This window comes from Schistocerca americana, chromosome 2 (genome assembly GCF_021461395.2).
Source record: "Schistocerca americana isolate TAMUIC-IGC-003095 chromosome 2, iqSchAmer2.1, whole genome shotgun sequence".
Classification (NCBI taxonomy): Eukaryota; Metazoa; Arthropoda; class Insecta; order Orthoptera; family Acrididae; genus Schistocerca; species Schistocerca americana.
In genome coordinates, this window is record NC_060120.1 from 567,356,344 (window position 1) to 567,373,390 (window position 17,047).

The 17,047-nt window shown below is 41.1% G+C and overlaps 1 protein-coding gene across 1 annotated transcript in view; it reads right to left on the minus strand.

Annotated features, from left to right (window-relative positions):
- The window catches only part of LOC124594182 (putative ankyrin repeat protein RF_0381), a 32,072-nt gene extending 18,837 nt beyond the window's left edge, over positions 1–13,235 (minus strand). The window contains exon 1 of the mRNA XM_047132539.1: positions 13,185–13,235. Within this exon, the coding sequence (XP_046988495.1) occupies positions 13,185–13,189 (5 nt within the window). The 5' untranslated portion in view covers positions 13,190–13,235. The remainder of the gene's footprint in view (positions 1–13,184) is intronic.
- Between the last annotated feature and the right edge of the window lie 3,812 nt (positions 13,236–17,047).

Consider the following 17,047-nt stretch of genomic DNA (forward strand, 5'->3'; position numbering starts at 1 on the left):
CGACTGAGCAGTTGCATCGATGTGCCGCTTGGACTAGAAGCAGCTTATAGACCAAGGTCAAAGATATTGTGCCTACGCAAGCCTGCAGGGTTGCCACATTTTGCATTACTTTATTGTCGCACCTCGTTTGCATGTAGTTATAGGCCCATGTCGTTGACTTCAGTCTGTTGAACAACTTTGAAATACGTTTTATGATGGCTTATCATGACTTTTTTGGAGAAAGTACTTCTCTAAAGGATTCAAAATGGATTCCGCAAGAAGTGCGCTCTTTTGGCGGCATTAAATCCAGTGGGACTATTAGATAAGGGAACCCAAGTTCTTGCCGTGTTTGATAGACTTCGAAAGTGCGGAAAACAGAAAAAGTTACGAGCTTACTGCCAGCTTTGTTATTACTTTCGCTGGCCATCGGCGCTCAGTTCGAAGCGGGACTCATCACTGAAGAATGGCTGTTCTTAATGTTTGTAATAAATTTACGGAGATAATCGGCTTTGAAGTTTTCCCAGCGGCGTATATACTGCAGTTGAAGAGGTTGGAATATATGGCTCTGAGCACTATGAGACTTAACTTTGACCGAGCGAGGTGGCGCAGTAGTTAGCACACTGGACTCGCTTTCGGGAGGACGACGGTTCAATCCCGTCTCCAGCCATCCTGATTTAGGTTTTCCGTGATTTCCCTAAATCGTTTCAGGCAAATGCCGGGATGGTTCCTTTGAAAGGGCACGGCCGATTTCCTTCCCAATCCTTCCCTAACCCGAGCTTGCGCTCCGTCGCTAATGACCTCGTTGTCGACGGGACGTTAAACACTAACAACCACCACCACCACTTAACTTTGAAGGTCATCAGTCCCCTAAAACTTAGAACTAATTAAACCTAACTAACCTAAGGACATCACACAGATCCATGCCCGCGGCAGGATTCGAACCTGCGACCGTAGCGGTCGCGCGGTTCCAGACTATAGCGCCTAGAACCGCTCGGCCACCCCGGTCAGCTCATCACTGAAGGCAATTCTACTCCAGTCAATGAGATTCCAGGCCGAAGACGTGTGTGAAGTCGCCCCGGACAGCGGTGGGATACCAGGCTGACGGCTGCCTGCCGTATGGCCCGAGAACTCTAATCCGTTCATCATAAGAATAAAGCTAATGTAAACACTGCACTATGTATTCTTCCGCGTTTGCTGGAACCTCATTTGATTTCCGTTTCACGTGAGACTGCAGCCAAGCAGTCTCGAGTACTGTCAAGTACGATAATAAGTGTACATTTTGTGCTGTACGTTACGCGCACATCGACTTAGCAACAATACTGGACAACAGCTTTACCGGCGAATTTAACGTGGACATCACTGGCCGGTCAGCTGGTTCCGCTAGCCTGCAGTGACGTGGCCAGCTACAGCTCACACGTAAAACCAGACGAACAAAGAAACAATGTCATTTTTAAGGAGAATGAAATAATACACTGCAAATCCCCCACAATACGGTCCTTAGACGACTAGACGAAAACCGCAACACGTTATCGTTTTTAGCTAATGTACTACTGTAATTAAAAACAAGAATGACGAAAATTCCTGTCTTAACCACAGGATAATTTTTCTGCGTAAGCTGTGTGTAACGTAAGAGAGTACTGAAGGATTTCACCGTATAGTTAAATATTAAAGCCACTGAAGGTATCACAGTCAGTCATCTGGTAATGTCTTAGCTTCTTCCTTATCCGAATCCGAGGAATACGATTCAGTTCTGGAAGTGTCACCTGCTGCGTTGATAACGAGCCTGTCAACAACAGAATCCACGCAGCCAACCAGGCGCAGCATTTTCTATTCTTCTTTTGTGACGAGCCGTTCTACATCTCGCCAGCATTCGGCAGCGACGTGTGAAAAAGCTGCATGCGTTTGTTCCAGTACGTCTGGCAGCTTAACAGTCTTGTTACTTCTCGGGCCAAATCCCGCAGCTTGCCGCCAGATCAGTTCTGTTGGGTTCATATTGTAATGGTACAGTAGCAAACGTGCTCGATACTGCGAAAATGATTGTTTTTCATGTTTCTACGATACTTATCTACCTCTGTGGTATAAAACGATGGACATAGTTCAAATAAAGAGGATATGGTTTTTCATTTTTGCCTTAAAAATTGAACTGTTATGTTTTCTTAATTTTAACAACTTTTATGAACAGTCTTTCATAAAACATCGATAATTAAGAATTTGCTTTTGAAATATGTAATTAGAAAAAAGAAGGCGTGCATTATTCATAGAAAATGGTGATGAATTTTTGTAGTTACGAGACGTATGTATTTCAAATTTAATGAGAAAAAAAAACTGATACTGGGGAGATTTGATTCAACGCACGTATAACCGCATTTGGTTCAGATTCGTTCACGCTACTGACTCGTTGAAGGTAGAATACCTCTTCACTGCCGGCCGGTGTAGCCGAGCGATTCTAGGCGCTTCGGTCTGGAATTGCGCGATCGCTACGGTCGCAGGTTTGAATCCTGCATCGGGCATGGATGTGTGTGATGTCTTTAGGTTGGTTAGGTTTAAGTAGTTATAAGTTCTAGGGGGCTGATGACCTCAAAAGTTAAGTCCCATAGTGCTCAGAACCATATTTTTCAACCTCTTCAACTGCAGTATATACGCCGCTGGGAAAACTTCAAAGCCGATTATCTCCGTAAATTTATTATAAACATTAAGAACAGCCTATTTATCAGCACTTCTAACCGTGTTCCACGCGTGTGTTTCACTACTGGACAAAAGCAGCCTCAGCCATTTCTGTACTGCGAATTAACAGCGCGACAATCAGAGCACAACGCTGCAGAAGCTGTGACTGTACACGATTTTTGAAATAAAAACCACGGACCTAAAACGTGATTAAGAAAATGTTGATGGCTGTTAATACACTTGAATATCTTAAAGTTTCATTTAACGCAAGTTAGCAAAGATATCTAAAACATAAGTAGGACCTACCTCCAAAACTGTAACAACACCAGTGTACGTGTGCTACAGCTTCTGACCAATCATTACGTTTGTGTTTGTTTGCATCAGGTTTATTCTTATGATGAAGGGATAATAGGAGTGAAGTTTGGCGTGCCATTTCTTTTCCTAGCAGAACCTCTTTGGTTGTCATCCGCGACATCCGTACAGCACAGCGGTACGTCGACGATATTCTGCGTCCCGGCTTGTTGCCCTTCGTGGCAGGCCGTCCTGGGCTTACATTTTAGTAAGATAATACCCGCCCGCGCATAGCGAGAGTTCCTTCTGCTTGTCTTCGTGCTTGCCAAACCCCACACTGGCCTGCAAGGTCGCCGGATCTCTCCCCGATTGAGAACGTTTGGAGCATTACGTGCAGGGTTCTCCAACAGTCTCGGGGTTTTGACGATCTAACGCGCCAATTGGACGGAACTTGACACGATATCCCTCAGGATGACATAAAAGAACTTTATCAATCAGCGCCAAATCCAATAATGCTTGCATAAGGGATGGAGGTGGACCAACGCGTTACTGACTTGCTTGGTTTATGGCGCCCTTTCTCTTCAATAAATCATCCAATTTTTCTAAAATTGTAATCATTTGTTTGGCTATACATGTACACCACATCTACCTATTTCTGTCCCATTCCTATAATTTCTTCTCGTAGCGTACACCTTTATTTTATCTTAGATTGTATTTTCGGTAAAAAGAGCGTGCGAGTAAGCGCATGTTTCAGTGTACACAGATTCGGCATACTGCCTTAGGGACCCACAGTGGGCGCCATGTAATGCTTCTTATCCATTTCTGCCTCACGTAGCACAGGTGGTATCATTAACGGTTCCGGATTATTACCAAGTCATCATCTGACGAACTGTGTAACTTCAGTTCCAACAGTCAAGGCACAGACACGTTTACATTGTGAATGCATGTATGCAAGTACATTTACTTGTGTACAGAAGCAAGTCTCATTTGTAATTCAATTTCCTACAGTTTTGCTATCTCCTGTTTTGTTTCTTCTTAAACATTTCATCCGATGATTATTTGGTAACTACTAGAAACCGGTAATGATACGCTCGCATGATTTGAGGTTGAAATATATTAATAAAATGTGCAGGTTTTCGTATTCTCTGGTAAATAAAACTGCCTAATGATCACGATATAAGATGAACATCAACAAAAGCAAAACGAGGATTATGGAATGTAGTCGAATTAAGTCGGGTGATGCTGAGGAAATTAGATTAGGAAAATGGTTCAAATGGCTCTGAGCACTATGGGACTCAACTGCTGTGGTTATAAGTCCCCTAGAACTTAGAACTACTTAAACCTAACTAACCTAAGGACAGCACACAACACCCAGCCATCACGAGGCAGAGAAAATCCCTGACCCCGCCGGGAATCGAACCCGGGAACCCGGGCGTGGGAAGCGAGAACGCTACCGCACGACCACGAGATGCGGGCTATTAGATTAGGAAATGAGACACTTAAAGTAGTAAAGGAGTTTTGCTATTTGGGGAGCAAAATAACTGATGATGGTCGAAGTAGAGAGGATATAAAATGTAGACTGGCAATGGCAAGGAAAGCGTTTCTGAAGAAGAGAAATTTGTTAACATCGAGTATGGAGTTAAGAGTCAGGAAGTCGTTTCTGAAAGTATTTGTATGGAGTGTAGCCATGTATGGAAGTGAAACATGGACGATAAATAGTTTGGACGAGAAGAGAACAGAAGCTTTCGAAATGTGGTGCTACAGAAGAATGCTGAAGATTAGATGGGTAGATCACATAACTAATGATGAGGTATTGAATAGAATTGGGGAGAAGAGGAGTTTGTGGCACAACTTGACTGTAAGAAGGGGTCGGTTGGTAGGACATGTTCTGAGGCATCAAGGGATCACCAATTTAGTATTGGAGGGCAGCGTGGAGGGTAAACATCGTAGAGGGAGACCAAGAGGTGCATACACTGATTCAGAAGGATATAGGCTGCAGTACGTACTGGGAGATGAAGCAGCTTGCGCAGGATAGAGTAGCATGGAGAGCTGCATCAAACCAGTCTCAGGACTGAAGACCACAGCCGGCCGTGGTGGCCGAGCGGTTCTAGGCGCTTCAGTCCGGAACCGCGAGACCGCTACGGTCGCAGGTTCGAATCCTGCCTCGGGCATGGATGTGGGTGATGTCCTTAGGTTAGTTAGGTTTAAGTAATTCTAAGAGACTGATGACCCCAGATGTTAAGTCCCATAGTGCTGAGAGCCATTTGAACCATTTGAAGACCACAACAACAACGATCACAAATTTGCCCTTTGTGCAACATTGATTACGCTTACGATACGTCGAATTCTATTCTCAAGAGAAGGCTTTGTAACTACTATTGTATCTCTTGCAATGCTATAAATAAGAGAGGGTTGCAAGTAAAAAACATAATTTTAAAATATCTGAGAATAATACGGAAACTAGCTTTTACTGTAATAGAAGCAAAGGAACAGCAGGGTAATTTATGAAACAATATATAAATTCAATCATTTTTTGTTAGTGCTCTAAAACCGTTTTCGAATACGATAGCGACAAAGACAGTTACAGAAATACACACAGAAGTATCAAGAGGCATATTCGTCTGTGGGCAGTGTTGACATTATCTTCGCCAGTCTCTCGCGTGCTTCAGACTATTGAGTATCACTGTTGTCACTGTTCGCTATTGTTATGATGTTGAGCATGAGTTCAAAACAAGACGAAAGAGTGTTATCACACGAGTGCATCGAAATGTATATGCAATTACTTGCACTGTGGGATGTTAGGGAAGATGAGCATAAAAACAGAAATACCAAGAATGAATCGTGTGAGCTGCTGCTCAGAAAATACTGGAAAATGTCACGAAGGACTATTTTTTTAACTAACCCAATGCACGTAATGACACGTTTCCATAATTTTGAATCAAATACTTTAAGGTGAAACTGCACTTGTAAATTTAAAGTCTTCGAAAGGATTGCTAATGGTAATGTATTGTAGTGTAATAGGTAAACACTGACTTTGTGGAATTACGTCTTTGAATGTAGTATTTTGTTTTTTGATCGTGGGGATTTTAGGGTGCACAGAAATTTGCCCGAGGTAGCTTGGGGGAGGGGGGGAAGGGAGGAGGTAGGTGGAATGCAAGACTCTAATACTTCTACTATTCATGTAAATGAGTTCGTCAGTTCTGGAACGTATCATGTCCAAAGAACTAAATTTTATAGGTCGAAACCGCACTCAGAACAACAAACAAACGACTATACAGCTGTTGCTAAAGCCATAGTATTGTCTCAACGAGGTCAGCAACGTGATGTTACCTTTTCTAAACAAGAGGTTTAGCGGAGTCATGGAAAATCACTCCTAGAAGCGTATAAGTACTTCGCAATGAATAAAAATGTCATACCCCTGTGACAGATTCTGTCGCAGGAGATGTTTATTTTATTATAATGCTCTGCAATTTTTATTTATTCATTCTGAAAACACATGTAACGTCAAAAGGTTTAAGTCTTTTTTTTTCTTTGAGGGGAGGGAGGGGGGGCTCGAGAGCAGGTTGCACATCTTCCGCATTAAACGAGATTCAGGAACATCGCTAAACGTTCTACTCCGAGCCTTTCCCACGTTAACCCAATCGTGAGGATTGGCAGGAAGTGAATATTAGCACGCCACTGGTGCACCCTTTCTGTGTACGAAAGAAACTCCAAAAGAGAAACATAGTCCCTGAAATGGTTAGTGGAATTCCCTTGTGTTAAATAACGTCGAAAGTTCGCATTAACTCTGATTAATAACAAGCAATACACATGATGGGCTCAGTGATGGAACTGTTCGAACAACACGAAGTGCTGCGTCTTTTTTCTGAGCCAGTATTTTTTGCTGCATAATATGAACATTAAACGCAGTACGTAACCAAATGAACTTATCCGTTGTAAATTATAAGTGTGAGTTTATTTCAAGTGTCCAGTGAAATAAAATGTGACAGTTACTTCAATTACAATGTATCATGTCATAGAAGATAAAACCTCAGTCCTCTGATTTTCGTAAGATTGCAAGTATTTCTGCGCTTCAGTTCAGGGTACGACACGAGTCAGCCCGTATAGCGAGAGTGGCCACACGATGTCAAATGATATTCACTTTCTCGCTAAATATCTTTGGGACAGGCAGAGTTAGTGATCAGAAAGACACATATTCTTTCTGAAACTGGTAGAAATAACTACTAAAAATAAACCACAAACCACAGATACCCTTCTTTTTCTCACGTTACTCTCGAGCCAACAGTATCAACAATATTTTAAAAAAAACCTTCAAACAAATGAAAAGCCTATTAATAATATTATACTCATATATGCCGTCTTTTCCATAAAACAAAAGGCGCAACTAGTGCACTATAAACCTCGTATCACGAATGTCTGGATATTTATAATCTGTACGTACACGGATGGTCTACCATACTGACTGGTCGCCGTGTCATCCTAATGGCCCAGGGCGTCACTGGATGCGGATACGAAGGGGCATGTGGTCAGCACACCGCTCTCCCGGCCGTTGTCAGTTTTCGTCACCGAAGCCGCTACTTCTCAGTCAAGTAACTCCTCAATTTGCCCCACAAGGGCTGAGTGCACCCAGCTTGCCAACAGCGCTCGGCAGAGCGGATGGTCACCCATCCAAGTGCTAGCCCAGCCCGACAGCGCTTAGCTTCGGTGATCTGACGGAGACGGGTGTTACCGCTGCGGCAAGGCCGTTGGCCTATGTGGGTAATGCATCCTATAAATTTTGAATTTCGTTATATCACTAACACAGAGAGATTCCCTTCGTAGGTGCTGTGGATTTGGTGTAGGCGTTTTGTAGACACCAAACAATTTGCACGTGACTCATGGAATAAAGTATACTCCTTAGCTCTGAAGAGCAAAAGGAATTGGCATCACGTAACGGCATCGTCACGTTAGCGTACATTTACACTGTCTGTCATATCAAATCACGTCACGTCACGTCAACTGACTTGGTCCACTAGCGAACTACGAAAGTGAAGTTACGAATCACCATTCATGATGCGAGAAATCGAAGCATAGTATCGAAATTGAAGCACTAACAACAATAACATTTTGTAACGGCCAAAGTAAAATTTATAACGTATGTTCTTGATCAATTTCGTTTGTTAAAGTGCTGAGGAGTGAAACAACATTTCAAAAAATCGACATTTATTTGTTAGACAAACTCTATACATAGAAACACCTCCAACAATAGCTATAAAGGAATAAATTAAGCCTATTTACCTTATCAGTTATGTTTTTTCCTACATACCTAATAATGTCATAAACAACTGTATTTTTCTCCTTCATTGAAGCTGATATTTTCACTTAAAAGGTAATTTATTGGAAATTCCTTGTTTACGTTCTTATACACATTCTGCGTATCAGCTCTGTTCTGTTATTGTAAAACTTACATAATTTTTCGCTTTTAGGTATCTTATCTCGCATTTGTAACAAGTGGAAACAAATATCCATGTCGCCGTGGAACGTTTTCAGTTTGCCACGAAAAAAAAAAGCAAAATAAAAAAATGAGAATTAAAAACACACAAAAGCAGAGGATCCACTACTATAAAACGAATGAGGATAGTGAAAACAGATTAACTTAATATCAAAGCTTTCTTCCCAAGATCCCTCGACGTGCCGTAATGTGACGTGACAGTCCGTTGACGGCCTGCGTGGATGCCACCATTTGAAATGAATTGTAAAATATTTTGTTGTGACGTGAACTGACGTGACGTGACGTAATGGGCAATGTGACTGGCCGTAAACGAACGTCGTCGTCCTAAAACCACGTGAAAATTCCAGCTTAATGTTGGAAACATGCACAGGATGCAGGGATCATTCCAGACATGTTTCTTTCTACTCAACGATTTACTCCATGGCGTGATGTCACTCGTGCATGTGGCCAGTTTCGACAGTGGGGGATATCTACCACGTTTGTAGTCGTATCCCAAATAGCATGTGGTGCTTTGCTTGTGTAGAGACTTAGTTGATGATGATATTAGGTCCCATACTCCGAGGACCGTAGGGGAACGATGCGGGAGACCCGCACCGCCGACTAGGCAAGGTCCTAGCGGAGGTGGTTTGTCGTTGCCTTCCTCAAGCCGTATTGGGGATGAATGATGATGATGATGACGACACAATAACACCCAATTATCCTGAGGGAGGAAAAATCCCAGACCCCGCCGGGAATCGAACCCTGGACACCGTGCGCGGAAAGCGAGAACGCTACCGCAAGACCACGAGCTGCGGACGTAGTTACTGCACCAAAAATGCCAGATTGCGTCGTTTACGGGTGTACTAATCGATCCGATCGTAATCTAAAGTTTAAAGGAAACACATTTTCTTTAGTAAGTGGAACAGTTGAAGCACTATTTTCTTTTGTATACACGAATTATGGTTGCGCTGTTTACTTTTCTTCTTTCCTGTGTTTTTCATTGCCTTCCAAACCGCAAACGCTCCGACATCCGAGCCCCACTATATCAACGGTCTCGTCCCTGCACAACACACTGCTACGAGTCCGCGCTAACTGTTGTTGCAGCATCTCTTGCCCTAATTTCTTCCCGCCGTTAATTATTCGTTATTCACATTACCTCCCTCTTTAAAAGATTCTGGATGGAACAACCGCAGACAGAGGCCATGTGTGTGTGAGCTTTGTGTCTATCATTGTATGAATGTGTGTCTGCGCTTTGCTTCCTTTCTGAAGTAGGCTTTGACCGAAAACTTAATATGAATCCTTTTTTCGTTGCGCCTGCCTGCTGTTCGGCGTGTGAATAGCAATCGAACAACTTCACAGCACAGTTATTTCCTTACGAAGTTTGTCGTAAACAATTCACTGCACTTCAGAAGAAACAATAATGTACATAATTACAATACCAGAAGAAAAAGATGATACTCGCTACGCCAGATTAAGGTTATCTGTAGTACAAACAGCGGTTCACAATGTTGAACCAAAATTTTTTGTCAGTTACTCAGTGATACTAGATCCCTTACACAAAGCAAAGCACAATTTGAAACTAAACTGAAAACGGTTCTGTTTGATAGCTCCTCCTGTTCCAAGGAAGATTACCTATTATTCTAATGCGTCAATGGTGATGGACAGGAATTACTAACAAACCTCTGTTTCTCTTTAATTATACAAATGACACTATTCAACAGCCATTTTGCATCTGGGATATGATACATCAACTAGTATGTATTTTGCTGTGAAGAATCCGAATATACCTTTCAAAATGTTCTAGCACGTACAATTTTTGAGTTTTCAAAGGTTTTTTATTTTTCGTATTCAGTATTTCGCTTTTTGCTGTTCTTCTGTTTTGATGTTTAATTGTTGTTTCTTATTTGCAGAGGAGAGCTAGAAAATCTACAAATCGTCAGGAAATGGTTGGTGTGGTAATACAGTGGTGTGAAAGTGATCCTCAGCAAGTGTTTCCTCTGAAAGATAGTGCAACTTTTTGTGTTATACTTACACTAAGAAAAATGGGAACTAGTAAATCTCGTTGCTGTCGAAACCACCCCGACAACTTTTGTTATGTGTGTGGGAAAATCACTCCAAAAGCCCAAAGAAAACCAATCACTGATTTAGTTAAGAAGGCATATAAATCGTATCTTGGTTGTCCTGTTGGTGATCAACATAAAAATTTTGCACCTCATATTGCTTGCATAACTTGAACTACAACCTTAACCGGGTGGTTGAAAGTAAAACACCGACCCATATCATTCGCTGTTCCGATGGTTTGGTGTGAGCCTAAAGACCGTTATTCAGACTGTTACTTCTGTCTTACAAATATTTCGGGACATTCTAGCAAAACTAGACATAAAATAATAAAGTACCCAAATGTATCTTCAGTGCATTTGCCTGTGCCCCATGATGAGGGGTTGCGCGTTCCTGTCTGTAACTTGAAAGCCACGGAACCAGACACTATGTCAAGTGAATCAGGAAGTATTGAACATATAGAAGAGTGCTGCCCTCAACGTCACGACACTTCGCCGCAGCTCTTTAATCGGAAGGAACTGAATGATTTGGTTCGCGATCTAAAACTTCCGAAACAGCAAGCCGAACTCTTGGGGTCGAGGCTGCAACAACGGATCGATTCCCGGCGGGGTCAGGGATTTTCTCTGCCTCGTGATGACTGGGTGTTGTGTGCTGTCCTTAGGTTAGTTAGGTTGAAGTAGTTCTAAGTTCTAGGGGACTGATGACCATAGATGTTAAGTCCCATAGTGCTCAGAGCCATTTGAACCATTTGCAACAACGGAACCTTCTAGCTCCAGGGACAAAAATTTCATGTTTCAGATCAAGAGTTGCTTCCTTCGCTCAGTATTTCGACATGCATAATTCAGTGTGTGTTATGTAGAGATGTCAATGGTCTGATGATGCAGTTAGATGTACAACATAATCCACAGGAGTGGCGACTATTTATTGATTCCAGTAAAACCAGCAAGAAAGCAGTACTACTACATAATGGCAACGCATTTCCATCGATACGTTTGTCTTACGCAGTAAACATGAAACAAACTTATGAAACCAGGTCTTTGCTGCTAGAGGCATCAAATATAAGGATCATGAATGGCAGCTTTGCTGTGATTTAAAAGTTGTTGTACTCCTTACATGTTTACAGGCTGTATTCTCGAAATACTGCTGCTTTTTGTGCCTTTGGGACAGCCGTGACACCATGAACCACTATACAGTCAAGAAATGGCCTATAAGGAAGTCAGATATTACTGGAAACGTAAATGTTAACAATACCCGATTGGTTGCGCACGATAAATTCATTTTGCCTCCCCTTCATAGCAAGTTGCGCCTTATCAAGAACTTTGTAAAAGCTCTGGATAAAGAAGGTGAGGCCTTCAATCACTTAAAAGTAAAGTTTCCCAAATTAAGTGAGGTAAAGCTGAAAGAGGGTATATTCGCTGGACTACAAATAAGAGAATTGCTGAAAGCCTCCCATGGAGTATCATATTACACTGGATAAAATTTCAGAAATCAGCGAATATATTATTCCAACAGATTCAATCATTTTTTAATGATTACATAGCAATATAGGTTGCAATGTATTCCAAACACATTTTAACAAAAGAATAAGAGCGGCAAATAGCTTACTACCTAAACCAATAAATATCATTTAACTGAAAATAGGTGTCTCATTATTTATTAATACACATTTTTTACCCTGAACTCAACTGTTGCACAAAAACCACTTTAAGAATCACCCAATTTTACCAATTTGTCGGCAGAGGACAACAACTCTCCTTTTGTTAAGCCATATTCCATTCCCCCAAACCCAATTCCCCCCCCCCCCTTCCTTATTAGCCTCATCCCCCCCCCCCCTCCCTTGACCGACTTCTAGAATCGCCCCTGTAAGCACTGCAAGTTTTAGTATTTAAAACGGCTTTTGCGTGCACATGACACAAATAATGAACAAGAAGAGTCGTTATGTTGCACTAGCGAAAAACAAGAATATATAGCAAGTCAGTATCCGTGGTGCTCTTTGACTTACAAGCCAGTTCGTTGACTCTTGAAGCCATTTGTGTTTGATAGCAAAGTTCATAACAATGTATATACAACCACAAGACAAGATACATAATAAGTTTCACTTGGACTTTTGATTCTTGTTTGTAGTTCAGAACACATTATTATCTTCTGATGTGAAAGGTGTTCACAGGTCTACCAGTAAGGTAAGAAATTACAAAAATGCAGAAATTCATAATGTATTAGACGGATATCTTCTTAGTCATATACTCTACTCCGAATATCCTGAATCTGCGGTTTCTAATCTCCACAAATAATGTGGTAATAATGTTTCAATAAACCACATTGATGCAGAGCATATATATATATATATATATATATATATATATATATATATATATATATATATATATATAAACGCTTCAGACGATTAATAGTAACTAAATAGCATAACTACGAAAGAATGATCCTCTTTCTAAATAGCTGATCTTCCAAGTAAACAAGAGTACATTTATAGTCAATCTGTGTACAAACAGAATAAAGCTGATACCTTTAATTAAAACTGCATAACCAGGTCAGACACAGAAGACGTAAAGTAGCCTGTAAAGAATGTTTACTAGTGTATCCTCTGACAGTTTCGCATTTATCACAGTTCCATTCTACAGGTACAAGCATGTACCGAACACGACATGTGGATGAAAATGAAGTGGCGCTCGTGTCTGTGTTATAATTAATACTTCGTACTCACATCATTCCCTTGCCTCGTACTCCATGTGACACGTACCTCTGCTCTACCTGCTTCGCTCTTATGCGGTTTACCTCAGATAAGATATCGCTGAATAAGATAAGATCTGGGACTCTGAGGCGTCAGCCAGTAGAATTAAGCTATTACTACACGATACGCTCCTGATTACGAAATTAATAACACTTTAATCTGGGGAAAGTTCAGTGCATTATTACGATCACTATCTGGAATATTTTTCACGTTTACTCCATTTTCTAGAGCAATATTTTTAATGCTAAATAGAATAAGATGAAGATATACGCAAATATTCCCGCAAAACTATTCCTCTAGGTTTTGTTCAGGAGATCAAAATGTTCGTCACTGTTCCACTGACGCTATTACATTCTCGCACGTTTCCTTTCATTCGGAGACTTTTTGTATCTCTTCGTTTTGCACAGATAAAGGAATCAAACGCTCTAATAGTTTTTGTTTGGCCGTAGTTTGTTAGTTACTTAGTTAGTTACGTGTTCCATTGATCAATCTCATGGTAACCGTTATGATGTGGAGCATGTCAAGTGCATAAGAAAAAGCTTAAAATTTTTATTACCTACCCTATTCCCTTAAATGGCACAAAATGCTTATATTATACCTGTAGATTTATTTATTCCTACTCAAGAATTCATCTTTGGCATAAAAGGAGTCGTCAGGGAGATATGATTTCAATTTATTTTTAAAACTTTTACTGCTGTTCTCAGACATTTTATTTCATTTGATAATTTATCGAAAGTTTTACGGCAAAGTATTTTGCCCCTTTCTGTGCCAAAGATAGGTTAAGTGGAGAATAGTGTAAGTCTTTCTTTCTTCTGGTCTTATAATCATGAATGTCACTGTTGTTTTTAAACTGGTCCACGTTGTTGAGAACAAATTTCATTACTGAATAAATGTACTGTGAGGCTGTTGTAAGAATTCCTAACCTTTCAAACATATTCGTAGGAGATGTGCGACTACGAGCCCCACACATTATTCTAACCACTTTCTTTTAAGAAGTGAATTCTTTTTGCCTAAGAGTTGAGGATAAAGCACACAGGATGTGTTCGAAGTAGACTCAGCAACTGTACTAGTACATCGGTTATGTACCTATCGTAGAATAGTGCTGCAATACTTGTTGACCTGAACATGTCGGATTGGCGAAATAAGTCTGAATAACTCCACGATGCACCCTTTGCATTATAACAGGGCGAAATAACACACAGGGCAGTGCAGAACAGATGAGGACGTTTTGACGCAACGCACTGTAGTTTTTGTGAAACCTTGTGGGGTAAAATTAGCGAATTATAGTGTGCAAAACAGTTCTCCTGTATATGAACAGGTTTTCCACAGATCAATATTCTTCACAGTTTTTCGTTAAGTTGTTTAAATTACTTAATCTTGGAACATGTCTCGATGACATTAGGCAAAAATGGTAATATAAAAACATTTAACATACACGTCTGTCCATTACAGATGAACAGAGCACACTTCAGCATGTGTCAAGACAGAATACAAACCACTTTGAGATGTATGTCTGCTTGCGTTAAACGTATTTGTATTATTTTTGCATGATGGTAAGTTTATGTCTCGAAACATGTTCCAGAATGAAATATGTTAAGCACATTAGACAAAACATTTTTGACTAGTACCAGTCTCAGAAAAACCTTTTCAAAAGTTTTGACAATCAAGGCAGAACAAGAATGAGATAAGAAACAATAGTATGGACTGACCCATACAGGCCATCTTTTCCCTCAATCCTTGTGTGATTGGAATAGAACCAGGAGTCCCAGTGTTACTACATTGCAAGAAGAAGGAAAGAAGGATTGGATGTCGTCCGTGTATTTTTAAAGGAATCCTTCCCGCTCATCTGCTTAGATTATTCCGGAACTCGTGGAAGCCGTTGGTACGTAATGGTAAACGGTTTTGCGCTTAGATGTTGCGAAAGGTTACCTTAACACCACAGTCTCATTGGACAATGCCTTTAAAAGTCTTCACATCTCCAATCGGAATTAATAGAGTATCGTCACATCACTCCTAACATCCCCAATTAATCTGCGCATCACTATGTATTAAAATTTTGACATGAAATAGGTTAAATAGAGCTAAATGACTGGAGATATCATTAACCATTAGACGTACGATAGTTACGCTTAGAATAATGGGTATTTAAAATAAGCAGAAATGCGACGAATTCTTTTTTAAATCAGATTTACACTGAATATTAGAGTTTCAAACTGGAGAACGGGTATTGCAACTACGGTGAAGACCGAAAAATCAACAGTTGAGACTAGCGCGGTAACGTTGCACACAATTACAAATGAGTGACTTGTATATGAGCCGCCAGAAGGTCAATTATCGAGGCGGGCAGACAGCAGAAATGCGTCCCAACATTTTGACAATGAAACAATTCACAGTGACGTGGGCAGCAAGCAAATCAGCGGACACCACAGCTTCTCACCGTTCGTGGAGAACAGACGACTTCCTGCTCAGGAGCAATCGAGACTGTAGTGCACACTATTCCTGATATCGAAGCTACCAGCATGCAGGTATTCAAGCACAGACTGCAACTGAATTACTTAGTGGCCAACTGCTAACCACTACTGACCTTGTCAGCAGGACCCCCCGCACCGGCGCTCAGCATGCAGCTCCGTGGTCCATAAAGCTTAGCAGTCCAATGCTAACTGGCGAAAAGCCTCGCTAGGCCAGTACGTCCAACCACTGCACTAAAGTTTCTGTGCATTTTTCTTCTGCCTCTGAGCTTCGAAGTCTTGAAACGGTAGTCATCAGAGGATTTCTTAAGAACGTGTTAGGCAGTAGTAGCGGCCACAGGGAAATTTATAAATGTCATATTTTGATTTCTCTACCGCTTTCAGGATATTTTCTGCAAAATGTGATTTGAACTAGTCGCGGGACCTCTAAAATCTGTAGTTCAGTTTATTGTTGGTGTTCGATCCAGAACAAAGGTCCCACTCTCCTTGTTATTGCTCTGTGGGAGACGTGGTGCTTAATCTTGCTATGCGCACCGTCTCTAATGACCTTGCTGTTGATGGGACGTTAAACTCCTATTTTCCTTCCTTCTTACTATACGCGGCTCCGTATGATGCGTGTTGCGTGATTCCTCTATTCCGCATTGCCCAGCCCGTCGCACATTTCGTTAATATACTGAACATTAACACAGACAAACTCTAGTATGTCTGGAAGAACGACAGGTTTATGAGACTCTATGTAGATCTAACTGAATTATTCTCACTACAGAGTATCGATTCTGATAGAGCAATATTAGGACGGACAGTGCGAGAAAACGTTCTTGCACAACCGTCATAGGTGTGCATTTCATGGGGGCAAGGTGGTTGGCACGGTGAAAGAAACTTGTGGCCGGCGTATAAAAAAAGACTAGAAATTCGAGATACAAGATTTATTTTCGAACATCTTTGACTGTCATTGTCGTCTCATTCGGTGAGATGTACAGGTTTGAAATTGTATGTCTAATTGTGTAGTGTGAACATTGTCCAACGGTAACGACGAAAGTACAGTCATCTGTCAAGTACGTTTACTGAAGGACCCACTGTTGTGTAGTTTCGGAACGAGGAAGACAAATCATCAGGCTTAAGGACTGTCTTCCATTCTAAACGGTCGTTTTCTGACTGGGTGATACAAATACTTTTCAACAGCAATGGTTGCAAATGCGACTCACGGGTTGTATTATGAACTAAAACGAGTAACGAGCGTAACGAAAACCTAGGATGCAGCTTTTTCCGCAAGCCTCGAAATGTTCTACAGCGTGCCGACATATCTCAAACTATTTTCCACTATAGATTAATGACCTACGGTAACAGTCAGTACATACTGAGCCTACA